General features: G+C 36.4%; 1 protein-coding gene across 2 annotated transcripts in view; it reads right to left on the bottom strand.

The window, feature by feature from the left end:
* Nucleotides 1–14743, bottom strand: part of POLK (DNA polymerase kappa) — an 84985-nt gene that overhangs the window by 1681 nt on the left and 68561 nt on the right. Inside the window, exons 7-14 of one of the 2 annotated variants that reach the window (XM_069595333.1) lie at nt 13718–13957; nt 12440–12564; nt 11716–11882; nt 9523–9555; nt 5970–6066; nt 3386–3557; nt 684–1643; nt 86–181 (exon numbers count right to left, since the gene is read on the bottom strand). In XM_069595333.1, coding sequence (XP_069451434.1) covers nt 86–181; nt 684–1643; nt 3386–3557; nt 5970–6066; nt 9523–9555; nt 11716–11882; nt 12440–12564; nt 13718–13957 — 1890 coding nt within the window. The remainder of the gene's footprint in view (nt 1–85; nt 182–683; nt 1644–3385; nt 3558–5969; nt 6067–9522; nt 9556–11715; nt 11883–12439; nt 12565–13717; nt 13958–14743) is intronic. The other variant, XM_069595332.1, reaches the window with a different exon arrangement.

The following is a 14743-nucleotide window of genomic DNA, read 5'->3' as shown; positions in this document are numbered from 1 at the left end:
AGCAAATTTTAACATTTCCTAAAAATCAGACTTCAAAATATAACAATTTCTTGGCCAGCTTTATTAAAACTCAAATTAGCCATACCTTTTTGCTTTGTTTCCAGTCTTCTGCACTTTGCCTGAGTTATCTTTAGAGGGAAGATAATGCATAATGAATAACATGAAATAGTAAAAACGGTTCCTAAAGATTTAAAGAGTTAAAGTTAACTGAGTAAAGATAATAAAAATCTCTTTAGGACTACATAGTTTGAATTTATAAATAATTTCTTTGTAATTTACTTATTTCATTAGTTTTGCAGCTAATTTGGAAGCTGGGTCAGAGTCAGAACTACCGGAAAACAAGTTAAGGAGGCTTTCTGGCCATGTAATTATAGTTAATTTACCACTGTGCCTTGGCAAACGTTCTCTGAAGGAGTTTCTTTTCGGATTAGATCACTCAGTTCCCTAAACCTTTAAGTTCACTCTCTGCTAAGTCAAGCCTAAACCAAAGATTTCCCCAAATTTCAAATCTAATGGCTTCAGCTAATTCTAGCCCATGGTAAGTAAGGTAACTAACATTTTCCTAAGTGGCAACATATACAAACTATCCCTTTAAAGGTATATGTTTTAGATTTAATAGCAATCTGAATTTTAATAAAACATTCCTAGAAAATCAAGCTCTTAAAAAAACCCCATAAACTCACCAGTACTTTTGGCGCTTTCTTTGGGTTGGTTACACGGATTAATCTTATCCTTTCTCAGTTCCTGGATAATGCCTTTATTTAAGCAAACATCTACATGCACATTGAATAGGGTAAGATCTGAAGTCTTTTGTTCTAGGTTACAAACAGGACAAACTAGAACTTGGTCACTGATTACTTCATATAAATTAGGTTGGGGGGATTCTTGCCTTCTTAATGACCCAACATCTTCATTTTTCAGTGAAACAGTACAAGAATTCTGAGGACAGTGTTCCATATTAAATGATTTGCTCGAAAGACCAGAACATTCCTCTTCGCTGGGCTTATTACTTAAAGCACTTGTATCTTCTGTATTTGATGGTTTACTGGTAGTCTCTACCATCTCTACAGGATCTATTGACGTGATCTCTGTATTCTTCTGGTGGGTTTCATAACCCTGCTTCTCACAGAGAGACACAGAATCACATACACTTTCTTTCTCGTTTACTTCTGTAGAGGAAGCGTGGGAACACGAGGACATTTTGGAGTTTCCACTGACGGAAGGTCCATCAAGACATGCATCTACATGTTTATTGAAGGCTTCCAGACTGATGCTTCCTTGCTCCCTAAAGCAAACAGGACAGATAAATGTCTGACAGTTATGTGATTTCTCCACTGCTTCTAAATTCTCACTCATCTTCTTGTTTAAAACTTGGAATGACTGTGATGTGTGCAAACTTTGTTTATTTATGGTTTCACATGTAAATGTGTCTTGAGGGCTTGCTTTCCTTTCAGATCGTTTTTTATCAAAGAAACTCTTCTTATGAGACATTTGTGCAGGTTTTAGAAACTGATCTTTGTCAGTTGTCTCTAGCATACACCCGGTGGCTGGAAGGGCTTGGTTTCCAGGCTGTAAGAAGCCAATAATGCTCCTTTGTTGGTGTTTCTTCTCCTCTTCATTGGGAAAACCAGAGAGCCGCACCCCTAAATTAAACCAACCATAATTAATCCATTTCCAGTTCAACAAAACCAACTCAACCGTAAAGCATAAAGACATTTTGCGTAATAGTACTGCGACACTTATTAAAAAGCCTGTTTAGCCAAAAATAATAAGCAATACTGCATATTCTCTGAATTAAAGGATACTTTTCCAAAGGTGGTATTATGAATAGAAATTTACTCTCTTTATAATGCTGGGTATACTAAATAGTAAGTATCTATTGGAGTTAGCATGATTTTATATATATATATATATGTCTTTCCATTAATATGTGACTCACAATACCATTAAATACCGAGTAACTAATTGGAGTCTATTGCACTGATTCTTTAGCTCCTTTTTTGCAATAGGCTGTATGTTTTAGAATAATTTTAGGTTCTCAGCAAAGTTGAATATAAAGTACAGAGAGTTCTCATATATACCCTGTGTCCACACATGCACGAACTCCTCCACAATCAACATCTTCCACCAGAGTGGAACAGCTGTTACAACCAATGAACCTACACTGAGATGACATTATTATTCACAGTCCACAGTTTACATCACGGTTCACTCTTGGTGTTGTACAGTCTGGATTTTAACAAAGGTATAATGACATGTGTCCACCGTTATAGCACCATACAGAATAGTTTCTCTGCCCTAGAAATCCTGTGTGCTCTGCCTATTCCTCCCCCACCACCCTTGACAACCATTGATCTTTTCAGATCTCTACCATTTTGCTTTATCCTATATCGGAAATTTTTGAATTTCCTATATTGGAATCATATAGTATTGTAGCCTTTCACATTGGTTCTTTAAGTTAAAAATATACATTTAAGTTTCCTCCATGTCTTTTCATCATTTGACAGCTCATTACCTTTCTTCTATTCTCCCCCATCCTCTATCCCAATAGATCACTTCTTTTATGTGCTGAATAATATTCTGTTGTCTGGATGTACCACAATTTCCATTCACCTACACTATCTTGGTTGCTTCCAAGTTTTGGTAATTATAAATAAAGCGGCTATTAACATCTACTCTTTAGCTCTTTTAGTTAACATATATTCAAACTGACTTCCACGTGTGCTATCTTTCATATGTGAAAGTATGGCTGATGACTCCCATTCTTAGCAGTAAAGTTGGCATCTGGAGTGCTTATTCCTAAACATTCTCTCACTTGTTCACTTTGGAAACGTGGTTTGTTTGTCTTTTTTACCCCATGATGGCTAGATATGTGGTTTGATAGTGCCACAATCCTTTCTCTGTAATTCTGAAATCTAAAAGCTCTGAAAATTGTCAGCAACAAATGGTAACTGATGACAAGACTGATGTGAAGCTATTTAGAGTCTTTACAACTCAGTGTGAATATTTTTTGTTTTGCTACAGAAATAATAAAATGTTTGATCATAAAGTGCTGCCTCAGATCCCAAAAGAGTATTACACAATATACTCAACATGTACTGAATTTGCTTTCTAAAATTTGAAGTTTAAAATTTTGAAAAATGCCTAACCCCAAGGATTTCAGTAAGTATTGAAGGAAAAGAATGACTCTAACTGATTCTCACAGGAATTAAACTAGCGATCATGGCCTCACATGCATCAGGTTCTAAGTATCAAGAAAAACCGAAGCAGAAGAAATACAACTCCCTGAATGGGTCCAAGGAGTGAAATGGAGGTGAGACTACTTCTCAAATTGACTCTTTGGAAACGTCTTGCAGATTTTAACGAAAAACAGTAAAAGTTATACCCATAAGTCTTAATCTCAAGGGATGTGGAAAATCAGCATCAATTTCTGTTCTTAGCAGTTCTTTAGCTATAACAAATATTTCTTCTGCAGTTGACACAACAGCTGGAACTGTAGAGGCACGAGTTTTTACTTCAAAATTCACATTCTTTAGCTTAATGGTAACAGTTCTACCCTGTAACAAACAGAATACATTATTTTATATAGCTCGTTAACTTCTAGAAAAAAAGTTCTTTACATGTTGGAAAAATTCAGAAAGGTCTCTTATGTACAGAGAGTATGGAAGTATAATCAATTATTTACAAACCATGGTAATGAATACAGTCATAAAGAATAAATAAAATCCATAAGTAATCTAAAAATCCCATTTTAGTCAGTAATTATTACTTTCCTCCCCAACTGATTTTTATGAAAGATTTTTATATAAAGGGCAAAGTTAACTGGTCATTTCTGTTAACTTTATTCTGTACTGTAGAAACGTACACTATGATAATATAAGATGTTAACAATGAGGGAAACTGGGTAAACTGGAAGTCTCTAAATTTTCTTTGTAACTATTTTATAAATCTGAAATGATTCTAAAATTAAAAGTTTATTTAAATTTTTTTTTAAAAAAAGAACTCTCTTTATATTTAAGGTATAGTAGAGAAGAATTATAAGAAAATATTCATCAGATGGCCCTTTCTTTGTAATAACTTTTTAATGCTTTTGTATTACACTTTGTAATAACTCCACCTCTGTTTTGAGAGTGTTGGAAAAATACTAAACATAGGTCGTTGTGAGTGAATATTATAAAACACAAAGTTCAAAGACTTCCAGGTTTTGTTCTCAATGTATTAAGCAACCTGGATTAAGGCCTTGAAACAAAATGCCTATTCCACAAAGTCACTGTCTACCTGACTGTGACATTAAACGATAATTGGAAAGGCATTTTAAAAAGTACAGTTCTAGAGAAATCCTTCTCTTTGCCTATTGTTTAGTGCCAATATAACTCTGATTTTGAACTTATTCAAATGTACTCCCAACGTAATATAAACTCCTCTGGAAATATATTGGAGTCACTCCAGCCTTGTAAGTTGCTCCTCATAAAATGACCTCATCACAGGTTTCAGTTAAGGGTCAGAATTCAATTTGTCTCTACTGAGGATAAGAACTCTTTTTATTCCAATCCCAAAGAAAGGCAATGCCAAAGAATGCTCAAACTACTGCACCATTGCACTCATTTCACATGCTAGTAAAGTAATGCTCAAAATTCTCCAAGCCAGGCTTTAGCAATATGTGAACCGTGAACTTCCAGATGTTCAAGCTGGTTTTAGGAAAGGCTGAGGAACCAGACATCAAATTGCCAACATCCACTGGATCATGGAAAAAGCAAGAGAGTTTCAGAAAAACATCTATTTCTGCTTTATTGACTATGCCAAAGCCTTTGACTATGTGGATCGCAATAAACTGTGGAAAATTCTGAAAGAAATGGGAATACCAGACCACCTGCCCTGCCTCTTGAGAAATCTGTATGCAGGTCAGGAAGCAATAGTTAGAACTGGACATGGAACAAAAGGCTGGTTCCAAATAGGAAAAGGAATATGTCAAGGCTGTACATTGTCACCCTGCTGATTTAACTTCTATGCAGAGTACATCATGAGAAACGCTGGGCTGGAAGAAGCACAAGCTGGAATCCAGATTGCCGGGAGAAATATCAATAACCTCAGATATGCAGATGACACCACCCTTATGCCAGAAAGTGAAGAGGAGCTAAAAAGCCTCTTGATGAAAGTGAAAGAGGAGAGTGAAAAAGTTGGCTTAAAGCTCAACATTCAGAAAACAAAGATCATGGCATCCGGTCCCATCACTTCCTGGGAAATAGACGGGAAAACAGTGGAAACAGTGTCAGACTTTATTTTTGGGGGCTCCAAAATCACTGCAGATGGTGACTGCAGCCATGAAATTAAAAGACGCTTACTCCTTGGAAGGAAAGTTATGACCAACCTAGACAGCATATTCAAAACCAGAGACATTACTTTGCCAACAAAGGTCCGTCTAGTCAAGGCAATGGTTTTTCCAGTGGTCATGTATGGATGTGAGAGTTGGACTGTAAAGAAAGCTGAGTGCCGAAGAATTGATGCTTTTGAACTGTGGTGTTGGAGAAGACTCTTGAGAGTCTCTTGGACTGCAAGGAGATCCAACCAGTCCATTCTAAAGGAGATCAGTCCTGGGTGTTCATTGGAAGGACTAATGCTGAGGCTGAAACTCCAATACTTTGGCCACCTCATGTGAAGAGTTGACTCATTGGGAAAGACTCTGATGCTGGGAGGGATTGGGGGCAGGAGGAGAAGGGGACGACGGAAGATGAGATGGCTGGATGGCATCACCTAGTTGATGGATGTGAGTCTGAGTGAACTCTAGGAGTTGGTGATGGACAAGGAGGCCTGGCGTGCTGCGATTCATGGGGTTGCAAAGAGTCGGACACGACTGAGCGACTGAACTGAACTGAATTTGTTTTTAAATGCAAAATCTAACTCTCAGTTTAAGGTTGCTTTTTATTATTAAAAATTTAGAAAACTAAGAATACCACATAAAAATAAAGTACCTTAAGTCCCTTTTTCTGCAGATCTTGAGCAAGTTCACTGCAAAGTTCTTGGCACAAGCTGTACTGTTCTTCTGCTTTACTTATCTCACTGAATGTCCTACAAAGACAAGAATGATTTGGGTGCACAAAGTAAACTACAATTCAAGATAATTTAGAAATGATATAGTACATGCAAATGGCCTAGAATTAAGATACATTTTCTATAGTACTGAATAAAGTTTTCAGATACACTAAGATATAATTAAGTAAAAATATTCAAGATCTTCCTAAATAATGGGAGATTATTTATAGCTGATTTATAAACTGATTAGCAAAGGTACATTTGTTCTCTACAATATTTTTAAAAGATGATTAAAGTCACGAACATATAAGGATAATGCCCCAAGAACTTACAAAACATTAGGATATATAGGTATACAGACTTTGTTACAGAGGACTGTCTTAAGAAAGTACAAATGAGAACATCATTCCAATTATTGCATGAATATTGTCTGAAGAGAATTATCTTGAAGTAGATTTACGGGGTTGGTTCATGGCCCCTATATAAAGTTGTTTAAGAGACAACTGGAAATGGGCTGGTAAGATTAAATGTAGAACTTGTGAGTTCATTTGCACAAAGGTGTTGAAGGTCATATTAAGGAAAAAGAGGAAGACACTAAAAAGAGCAGGATAACCAGTAAAAAACCCTGAGCAAACCCTAAAGAGTCATTTAGTGAAAAGTGCCTCTTCTAACCCAGCTGCTCACAGCAATCCAGTTCTCCTTCCCAGTGGCAACCAACATTGCCAGCTTCCTATTTATTGTTTGTTCATCTAGAATACTGTACGCATATAAAAAGTATGTTATACTTTTATAAACAAGCAAACACTTCCCCTATATAAACAGTAAAATATCAGACACTATTTACCACTTTACTTTTCTCATTCATCCTGGTGAGTTCCCTATAAGTAAATAATTTCCTCATTTTTATACGGCAGCTGTGCTGTGCTGTGCTTAGTCGCTCAGTCATGCCCAACTCTTTGTGACCCCATGGACTGCAGCCTGCCAGGCTCCTCTGTCCTTAGGGATTCTCCAGGCGAATACTGGAGAGGGTTGCCATGCCCTCCTCCAGGGGACCTTCCTGACCCTGGGATCGAACCCAGGTTTCCTGTATTGCAGGCAGATTCTTTACCAGCTGAGCCACCAGGGAAGCCCAAGAATACTGGAGTGGGTAGCCTATCCCTTCTCCAGGGGATCTTCCCGACCCAGGAATTGAACTGGGGTCTCCTGCATTGCAGGCAGATTCTTTACCAGCTGAGCTACCAGGGAAGCCCTTTATAGGGCAGCATGATATCCTAATTTAAATATGTAAGATCATTTAACCAATCCTCTATTTGTAGAAACTTAGGTTATTTCCAACCTTTTGCTATTATAAAAAAAATGCAATTCACCACCTTGTATATGTGTAAAATGACATGTGATGACACCTGCGGAATGAATCTCTAGATGAAGAGAATAGTGGGATCAAAGTACATGAGTATCTGTATCTTGATAGACAAAATCACTTGCTCCCTGTGGTAGGCAAAATAATGGTCCCAAAAGATGTCTAAATCCTAATCTCTCAGAATCTAGTACTTTACATGGTGAAAGGAATTTTACACATGTGGCTAAATCAAAATGGGGGTGATGATCCTCGATTATCTAGGTAGGTTCAGTGTAATCCCTCGGTTCCTTATGAGGTAGGAGGGTAAGAGTCAAAAGAAAGACAAAATTGTGGGATCTGAAGATGGAGAACGGTGCCATGAGCCAAAGAATGCAAGTGGCCCCTAGAAGCTTTTGGTAAGGAAATGGATCTGCTCTGGAGCCTCTAGAGGGAATGCAACTCTGCTGGCACTTTAATTTTAGGACTTCTGACCTTCCGAACCACTAATTAGCAACTAGCACACTCTCCTTTAGAGTTTAGCACCTTTTTCACTCACATAGTTTTGCCAGTGGAGTGTGTTCTTTGCCAGCTTGATTAATGAAAAATGCTATCTCAGATAATTTTTAATCTGTACTTCTTAAATAAGAGACTGGGATTATTTTCACATGTTTGTAAAGCCATCTGTACCTTCTCTTCCATTAACTAATTGGATCTCTGTTCATTTTTTCTTATTGGTTTGCTGCCCCTTTCTTAAGAAATAGTAATATTAGTTAATATTCTTATACAGCAAGCAATGTTCTCAATAACAAAACAGAAGACAAAATAGGAGGGAAAAAATCATTAAATAGGAAATAGGACAACGCTCTCTCACATTTGAAGCTTTCCCCCCCTCTTTTCCTTTGGTTGCATATGTGCGTGCGTGCGTGCTGAGTAGCTTCAGTCATGTCTGTCCCTTAGTGGCCCAATGGACTGGAGCCTGCCAGCTCCCTTGTCCATAGGATTCTCCAGGCAAGAATACTGGAGTGGGTTGCCATGCCTTATTCTAGGGAATCTTCCCGACTCAGGGATTGAATTTGTATCTCTTATGTCCTGCAATGCAGGATGATTCTTTACCGCTGAGCCACCAGGGGAGTCCTTTCCTTTGATTGCTCTTATGTAAATCACAGCCTGAAACAGCAATTTTTATCAAGTCATTTACAGAGGGCGTTGTTTTAGAAAAGTTATTCAGGTTTTCTGATCACACATTACAATGTGCAAAATGGACACAACCTTAGAGTAGGCCCAAGGTTCTTTTTTTTTTTTCTGCTGTGCTGTTGCCGTGTGCAGGCTTTCTCTAGCTGCAGCGAGTGGGGGCCACTCTCTAGCTGCGGTACGTGCGCTTCTCACTGCGGTGGCTTCGCTTGTTGCAGAGCACAGGCTCTAGGCTCTCAGGCTTCAGGAGCTGCAGCTCAGGTTCAGTAGTGGCAGTGCATGGGCTTAGCTGCTCTGTGGCACGGGGGATATTAGCTCCCCCAACGAGGGATGGAACCCATGTCCCCTGCCCGGCAGGCAGACCCTTAACCGCTGGACCACCACAGATGTCTCGGTCCGAGGTTCTTAAATGTCTTAGTGGGGACTGTGGTTCCTTGAGGAGATAAGTGAGAGACTTCTCAGACAATGACTTATATCCCAAGACAATAAGGTTCCATCAAGATTTCATCTGACTTCCAAACAGGATTGTAAACCACTGAATGAGATCACCTCTAAGCTCTCGTTCATCAGGATCTTACTACTTGGTGCCTTCAGTCATTTACCAGTATTTGAAGAGCTTCAGGAAGAACTTCCATTATCATATCTTAAATTAACTACTAAGCATTATTTTTCTTATAAACAAACCTAGAAATTAAGATTTGGAATCCTAAAATTCTTGGTTTTCATTGAATGGGAAGAAAACTAACATTAAAAAAAAAAACTTCAGTTAAATTTTTTTTTTCCTATTGAGAGCATAGCAAGCAAAAATAATAAAGCATTGTACTAGAATATTTACTTTAGGGGTGTCAACTGCTAAAAATTGTTATCTGGTTTACAAATAGATTTTTAAAATTTCAGTTATATTTTATTAAAAATTAGTTTAAAATTAGACAAATTATGAATAATTAGTAATGAAACATTACCTCTCAACACTCATGCTTTTCCTCTCTCCATCCCTTGAAATGAAAAAAATAAAATGACTTTTATTTGCTTTCCAAACAACACTGAGTTCCTTTTAGTCAACCAAAATGATTTAAGACCAGCTACCCTTTAGAGATCTCAATAATATTTTGGATTAAAAATTATACATCATTAAATACAGTGAATATTTTAATCTAAAAACTATCACCAAAGAATGTAGATAGGTAAGCTAATAGAATTACATGTGTGATGGATCAAGTCTATATCTATCAAAGAACACATCTGCAAACAGGATATTATAAATTGTTTCTATTAAAAACCTGAATATCGAAACTCACAACTGATAAAATCAACAGAATGTGGTAGCATAATGGCTTTCAGTTACAAGATATAATTGAATTTTGAACAGTCTGATCATCTAGTTTTTGGCCTAGGACACCTCAGCACTAGCCTATTTATTCCTTATACCACTCTGCAGAAGCTCAGTCAAAACGTGCTCTGCGGCAGTAGGATGATGACTGGGGATCTGAACCACCTCGTTAGGTTGGATTCTAGCTGCTCTGACAGGACTAGCTAAAAGCAAAAAGCTGAAATGACACATAGATTATTCATTTTCCAAATAGTTCATGAACCAATTATGACTCGAGTACTGTTCTAGGCCTTGGAGATACAATAAAGAACACAAGAGAACAAGTGACTGCCTTTAAGAAACTTCTGTCTTCGTGGAGGAAAACAAATGCAGAAATAAACAGAGAACAGATTCGAAAGCAAGAAGCACAAGAGATTAAAAAAATAAAGCAAACCAGGGAAACAGAGAATGTGGATAGAGAGGAAAGTAGGTTTGCTATTTTATATTATTAAAAGTTACCCATGAGTTTCACTTAAAAGCATTATCTACATCTCTACCACTGGTTAATATCTGCTATGTTATATTAAAACCTATATAGTTTTCAAGCACTATGGAAATAAAAAAGAGGGTAATTCTTGGAATAAAGAAGACAGTTTTATTTTCCAAAGTCTTCAAATACTGGATTATTTATAGTACTGTGATGTCCTTCTCTTATCTTTCATTACATCCACTCAGGATCAAAGTCAGCTACCTGGATTCGAAAGAATGGGGAGCACAGAAAGACGAGAAAAGCAACAGCATAGGCCTTGCAATCTCTGTAAGATTTAACAGATTTAACTGATTAATCAAACATTTTATACACCTCCTCCGTAATCTTTTAGTTTCAGTCCAGTCACTCAGTTGTGTCCGACTCTTTGTCACCCCATGAACTGCAGCATGCCAGGCCTCCCTGTCCATCACCAACTCCCGGAGTACAACCAAACTCGTGTCCATTGAGTTGGTGATGCCATCCAGCCATCTCATCCTCTGTCGTCCCCTTCTCCTCCCGCCTTCAGGGTCTTTTAGTTTACTTTAGTGTTAATTCTCATTCTTGTTTAGTGCCTTCTTTTCACCCACCCTGAACAGTGTACCCTTTTAGCTCTGGGATTCTTCTTTTTAAGACCAGGAGGAAAGAGCAGCAGGGAGAAAACACAGGGCTTCTCGTCTAGTTGTTTCCTCTTCTCCGAGGTCTTTGCCTGGCTGGCCCCTTCAGATCTCCACTACTGGAGGACTACAGCCAGCACCACCTCTTACCCTCTCAAGTCAATTTCTATGCCCCTACTCTGCCTTACTTTCTTCACCTGGTGACTTTCTTTTTCCCATACTACTCTGCACACTTTATGAAGGCAGTATTTCATCTTGTTTACTGCTATTATCCCCAGTGCCTAGAATGGTGCCTAACACAATGTACTCAGTAGAAGAGGAGAAATGCAGGTAGTCATTACATCTGTTTACTTAAAGAGTGAGTTCTGGGGCATAAGTCATCTTTCTTTCCTCAACAATCTGACCACCAGTATTTTTATGTTCTGAACAAAGAACAAGGCAGGTTCAGAAAAGAAAGCAACCATCCATCCTCTTACCCATCTATCCAGCTGCTGGAGCCAACAACCTAGGAGGGATTCTTTATCCCTCGTTTTCTTTTCTCTCATATCCAATCTTTAGACTCTAATTCAAAAATTATATTCTGAGCTGAGCCTAAAAGAATTTAAAACATGTTATCCTTCTAGCCTCTATCTCAATGGTAAAAACTGTTATTTCAGCAGACAATAAAGAAAAAGCAGAATGATTATATTATAGGTACAGATACCTTGCCAGGTGTGTTGAACCTAGACCCAGGGAAATATGAAGGAAATGATGCCAAGATGTTTCAGAGAAAAGGAGAGAAAGTAACGCCCTCTGTTGGTACAGTTCTGTACAAGTAATAATTCCAAGGGCCTTTAACATTTTCTCTGTAACTTTTCCTATTCCAGAAACCTAGAAGAGAGTCAACATTTATCATTAGTACATTTTAAAATTAAGGTAAGAACTGATATTATAATCTTATCATACCTTTTATAACTCATAAAAGGTATAAATAATGTCCTAGTTTCAAAAGTCATGCAAGAAAATGGCTTTAAATAATTTGTGGCCGTATTTCCTAAACTCGTGTTACATGGGAATTTAAAACTTTAAATTCCGTGGAGTTTTTAAAAAGCATTTATAAAAGAGTTTTGTGGTCATATAAACTCAGGGAATGGTAGGATAAATGACTTTTTATTGTCTTTTCATTTTTTAAAATCAAAGTTATAGTTGACATACACCATTAGTTTCAGGTGTACAACACAGTGATTCAACATTTATATATATTACAAATCAATCACCACAGTGAGTCTAGTAACCATCTGTCCCCATAGAAAGTTATAACATTATTGACTATAGACTCGACTTTTTTTTAAAAAATAACTCTAAGTTTGTACTTCTTAATCCTCTTTAACTATTTCTTCAGAAATCAGAGGGTATATATAGAGGATAAATGTCATATAAAATCTCACCTTTCTAATGGGTAAGTCCTTGATGAAGTCCATTACAGCTTGCCTGTTAGGTAGAATTTGGTATTGTCCATTTGGTTTATTCTTATCACTGCATACTTTTGCTAACATCGTATTGGGTGCAATGCCTTTAAAGAAGAACACGCCAATGACTCAAAGAACATGATGTGTATAATTTTAAAACGTGATAACAATACATAAAAAAATTGAATACAAAAATCTGAAATTATGTGGAATGCTACTTTAAAAATGCATTTGATTACTCTCTATCTCCCCAAGGCTTGCTATGATTTCAGGAAAAGAAACTGTATTAGTCATTGTGGCAGCAGAAATGAGGAATATTTAAATCTCCATGGTATCTTAAAGTTTAATTTTTGAGTTTAAGTGATAATACTAGTTTCCTACTTTATTTAGTAGGAATACAGTCTGTCTTATAGAAAAGATTGAGAATATAATTTAGGATGAAAGCTTTCTCTTTGAAAAGATCTTTTGTATAGATTACCCACATAAAGGAAAAAAAAATCAAAGATTCTGGTTTCTAGTATATTTAAAACAATGATAATGAAATGTGCACATACTTTATATGCACACAAAGCAAACCACTTTTCAGAGAGGTGTTTTATAATTTCTAGGTGTCTTAATGATTAAGATAACTGGAAATAGGTATACTCAAATATAATAGTTTATTTCAATTTTTATACACATCATTCTAAAATTTATTACTTATTCTCAAGCTTTGCCCTAGGAAGAAAAGACTAACCCAATTATAATATGGCTTTGCTAAAATAATCTAGGGTCCTCACGGGTATCTGTTTCTACACTAAGACACAGAGATATCCTCATGAGTGACTGACAGATGGAAAGCTCTTTTTCCATTTACCAGATGATCCCAGATTGCAATGCAGCTTGCTGGTGTTTTTTCTGTCTTGTCCATATCCTGTACGGTCAGCTGGGCCCTTTTTTTGTACTGTAAGTCTTCAAAGGGAAAACTGATAAAGTATTATGTCCAAAACCAATTAAAATATATTTTGTTTTGAAAAAGATAGCTACATGAGCTTTATGGTAAGTTTTTGCTTTGGACACATGGACGTTTCTGCTTAATTCCCATTTATCTATAGGTTCACAGCATTCTAAATAGGTAAACTGTCAGAAGTTAATTAAAAAACGGCCAAGTAAAATTTGTGAACTATACACTTTATAACGAGAAACGACTAATAGTACATTTGAATTAGCTAGTCTGAAAGTTATAACTATCAGAACCACCAATATCCTTTTAAGTACCTGCACTGGCTGTGAGGGTTGTTTTCTGCTCGATTCTGAAACGAATTTCCTTTACCACTTCCTCCGCTGATGTTCCAAAAACAATTGAGTTTTGGTGTATTTGAGGATTATTTGGTTCTTCAAAGTTCACTTGGAAAGGATTTCCTGGGGACTGCAGATCAGGAGGACTATCTTCAAAAAGGAGTGGAGAGACGGATCTTTCACCCTCACTCAGTTTATCAACTTCCTTTCCTGGTTTATCTAAATTGTAAACAAGAACAGTAATTCATCTCCATTCTAAGAAGTACATACTTCATAAATTATGTTTCCGTCAATCTTTTTAAAGACAAACAAATCTCATTTAGTTTTGTTTCTAAGAACCAAGGTCAGAAACATTATCATTTATATTTTTAACTGTTTAACAAAGAAAACACTGATTCTAAGCTTTTCTTAAAAAGAATATCACCCATTTCCATCGTATACAGTTTAAAAAGAAATAGCTTAGGTAAAAATCACTAATGTTTGAACAAAATTAGTTGAAAACTAGAGTTGGAATTAGATTCACAGTACTTTTTTCTTAAAAAAAAAAGAAAAAAAGTTTTTTTCCCTTTCATCTCTAGGAGAAAAAAGAACCTTAAGTTAGAATTTAAGAATAAGGAAAAGGCATTAGGCAATCTAGAGTAATTATGCCTGAAAGACAGATTTTATTTTTAGGGGGGAAAAAAACCTTATCGTTTTCTTCATTCATGGAAGAACTTTCCAAGTGTTAAAATAATCTGAATTTTATTCTTTCAAATGTTGATTTTAGTTTTGACTTTTCTTTTTTATAAAGTATCGCTCTTACTAACAGCACATTTGAAATAAATAGAAATTATTTTTGGAAGTTATACTTCGTTAAATATACAAATTCTTAAGGTCTAATCAGATTAACAATCATCCAAGTTTAAGGGTGAGAAGCCTTTATTATCAAAGGGCTGAACTAATATTACTAAAAAGTAAAGCAAAAATATTAATCTGGTTATTACCTCTTTTTTTTAATTACCTTTT

Source organism: Ovis canadensis, chromosome 7 (assembly GCF_042477335.2).
Source record: "Ovis canadensis isolate MfBH-ARS-UI-01 breed Bighorn chromosome 7, ARS-UI_OviCan_v2, whole genome shotgun sequence".
NCBI classification, from domain to species: Eukaryota; Metazoa; Chordata; class Mammalia; order Artiodactyla; family Bovidae; genus Ovis; species Ovis canadensis.
This window is presented reverse-complemented; position numbering and strand designations above follow the sequence as displayed.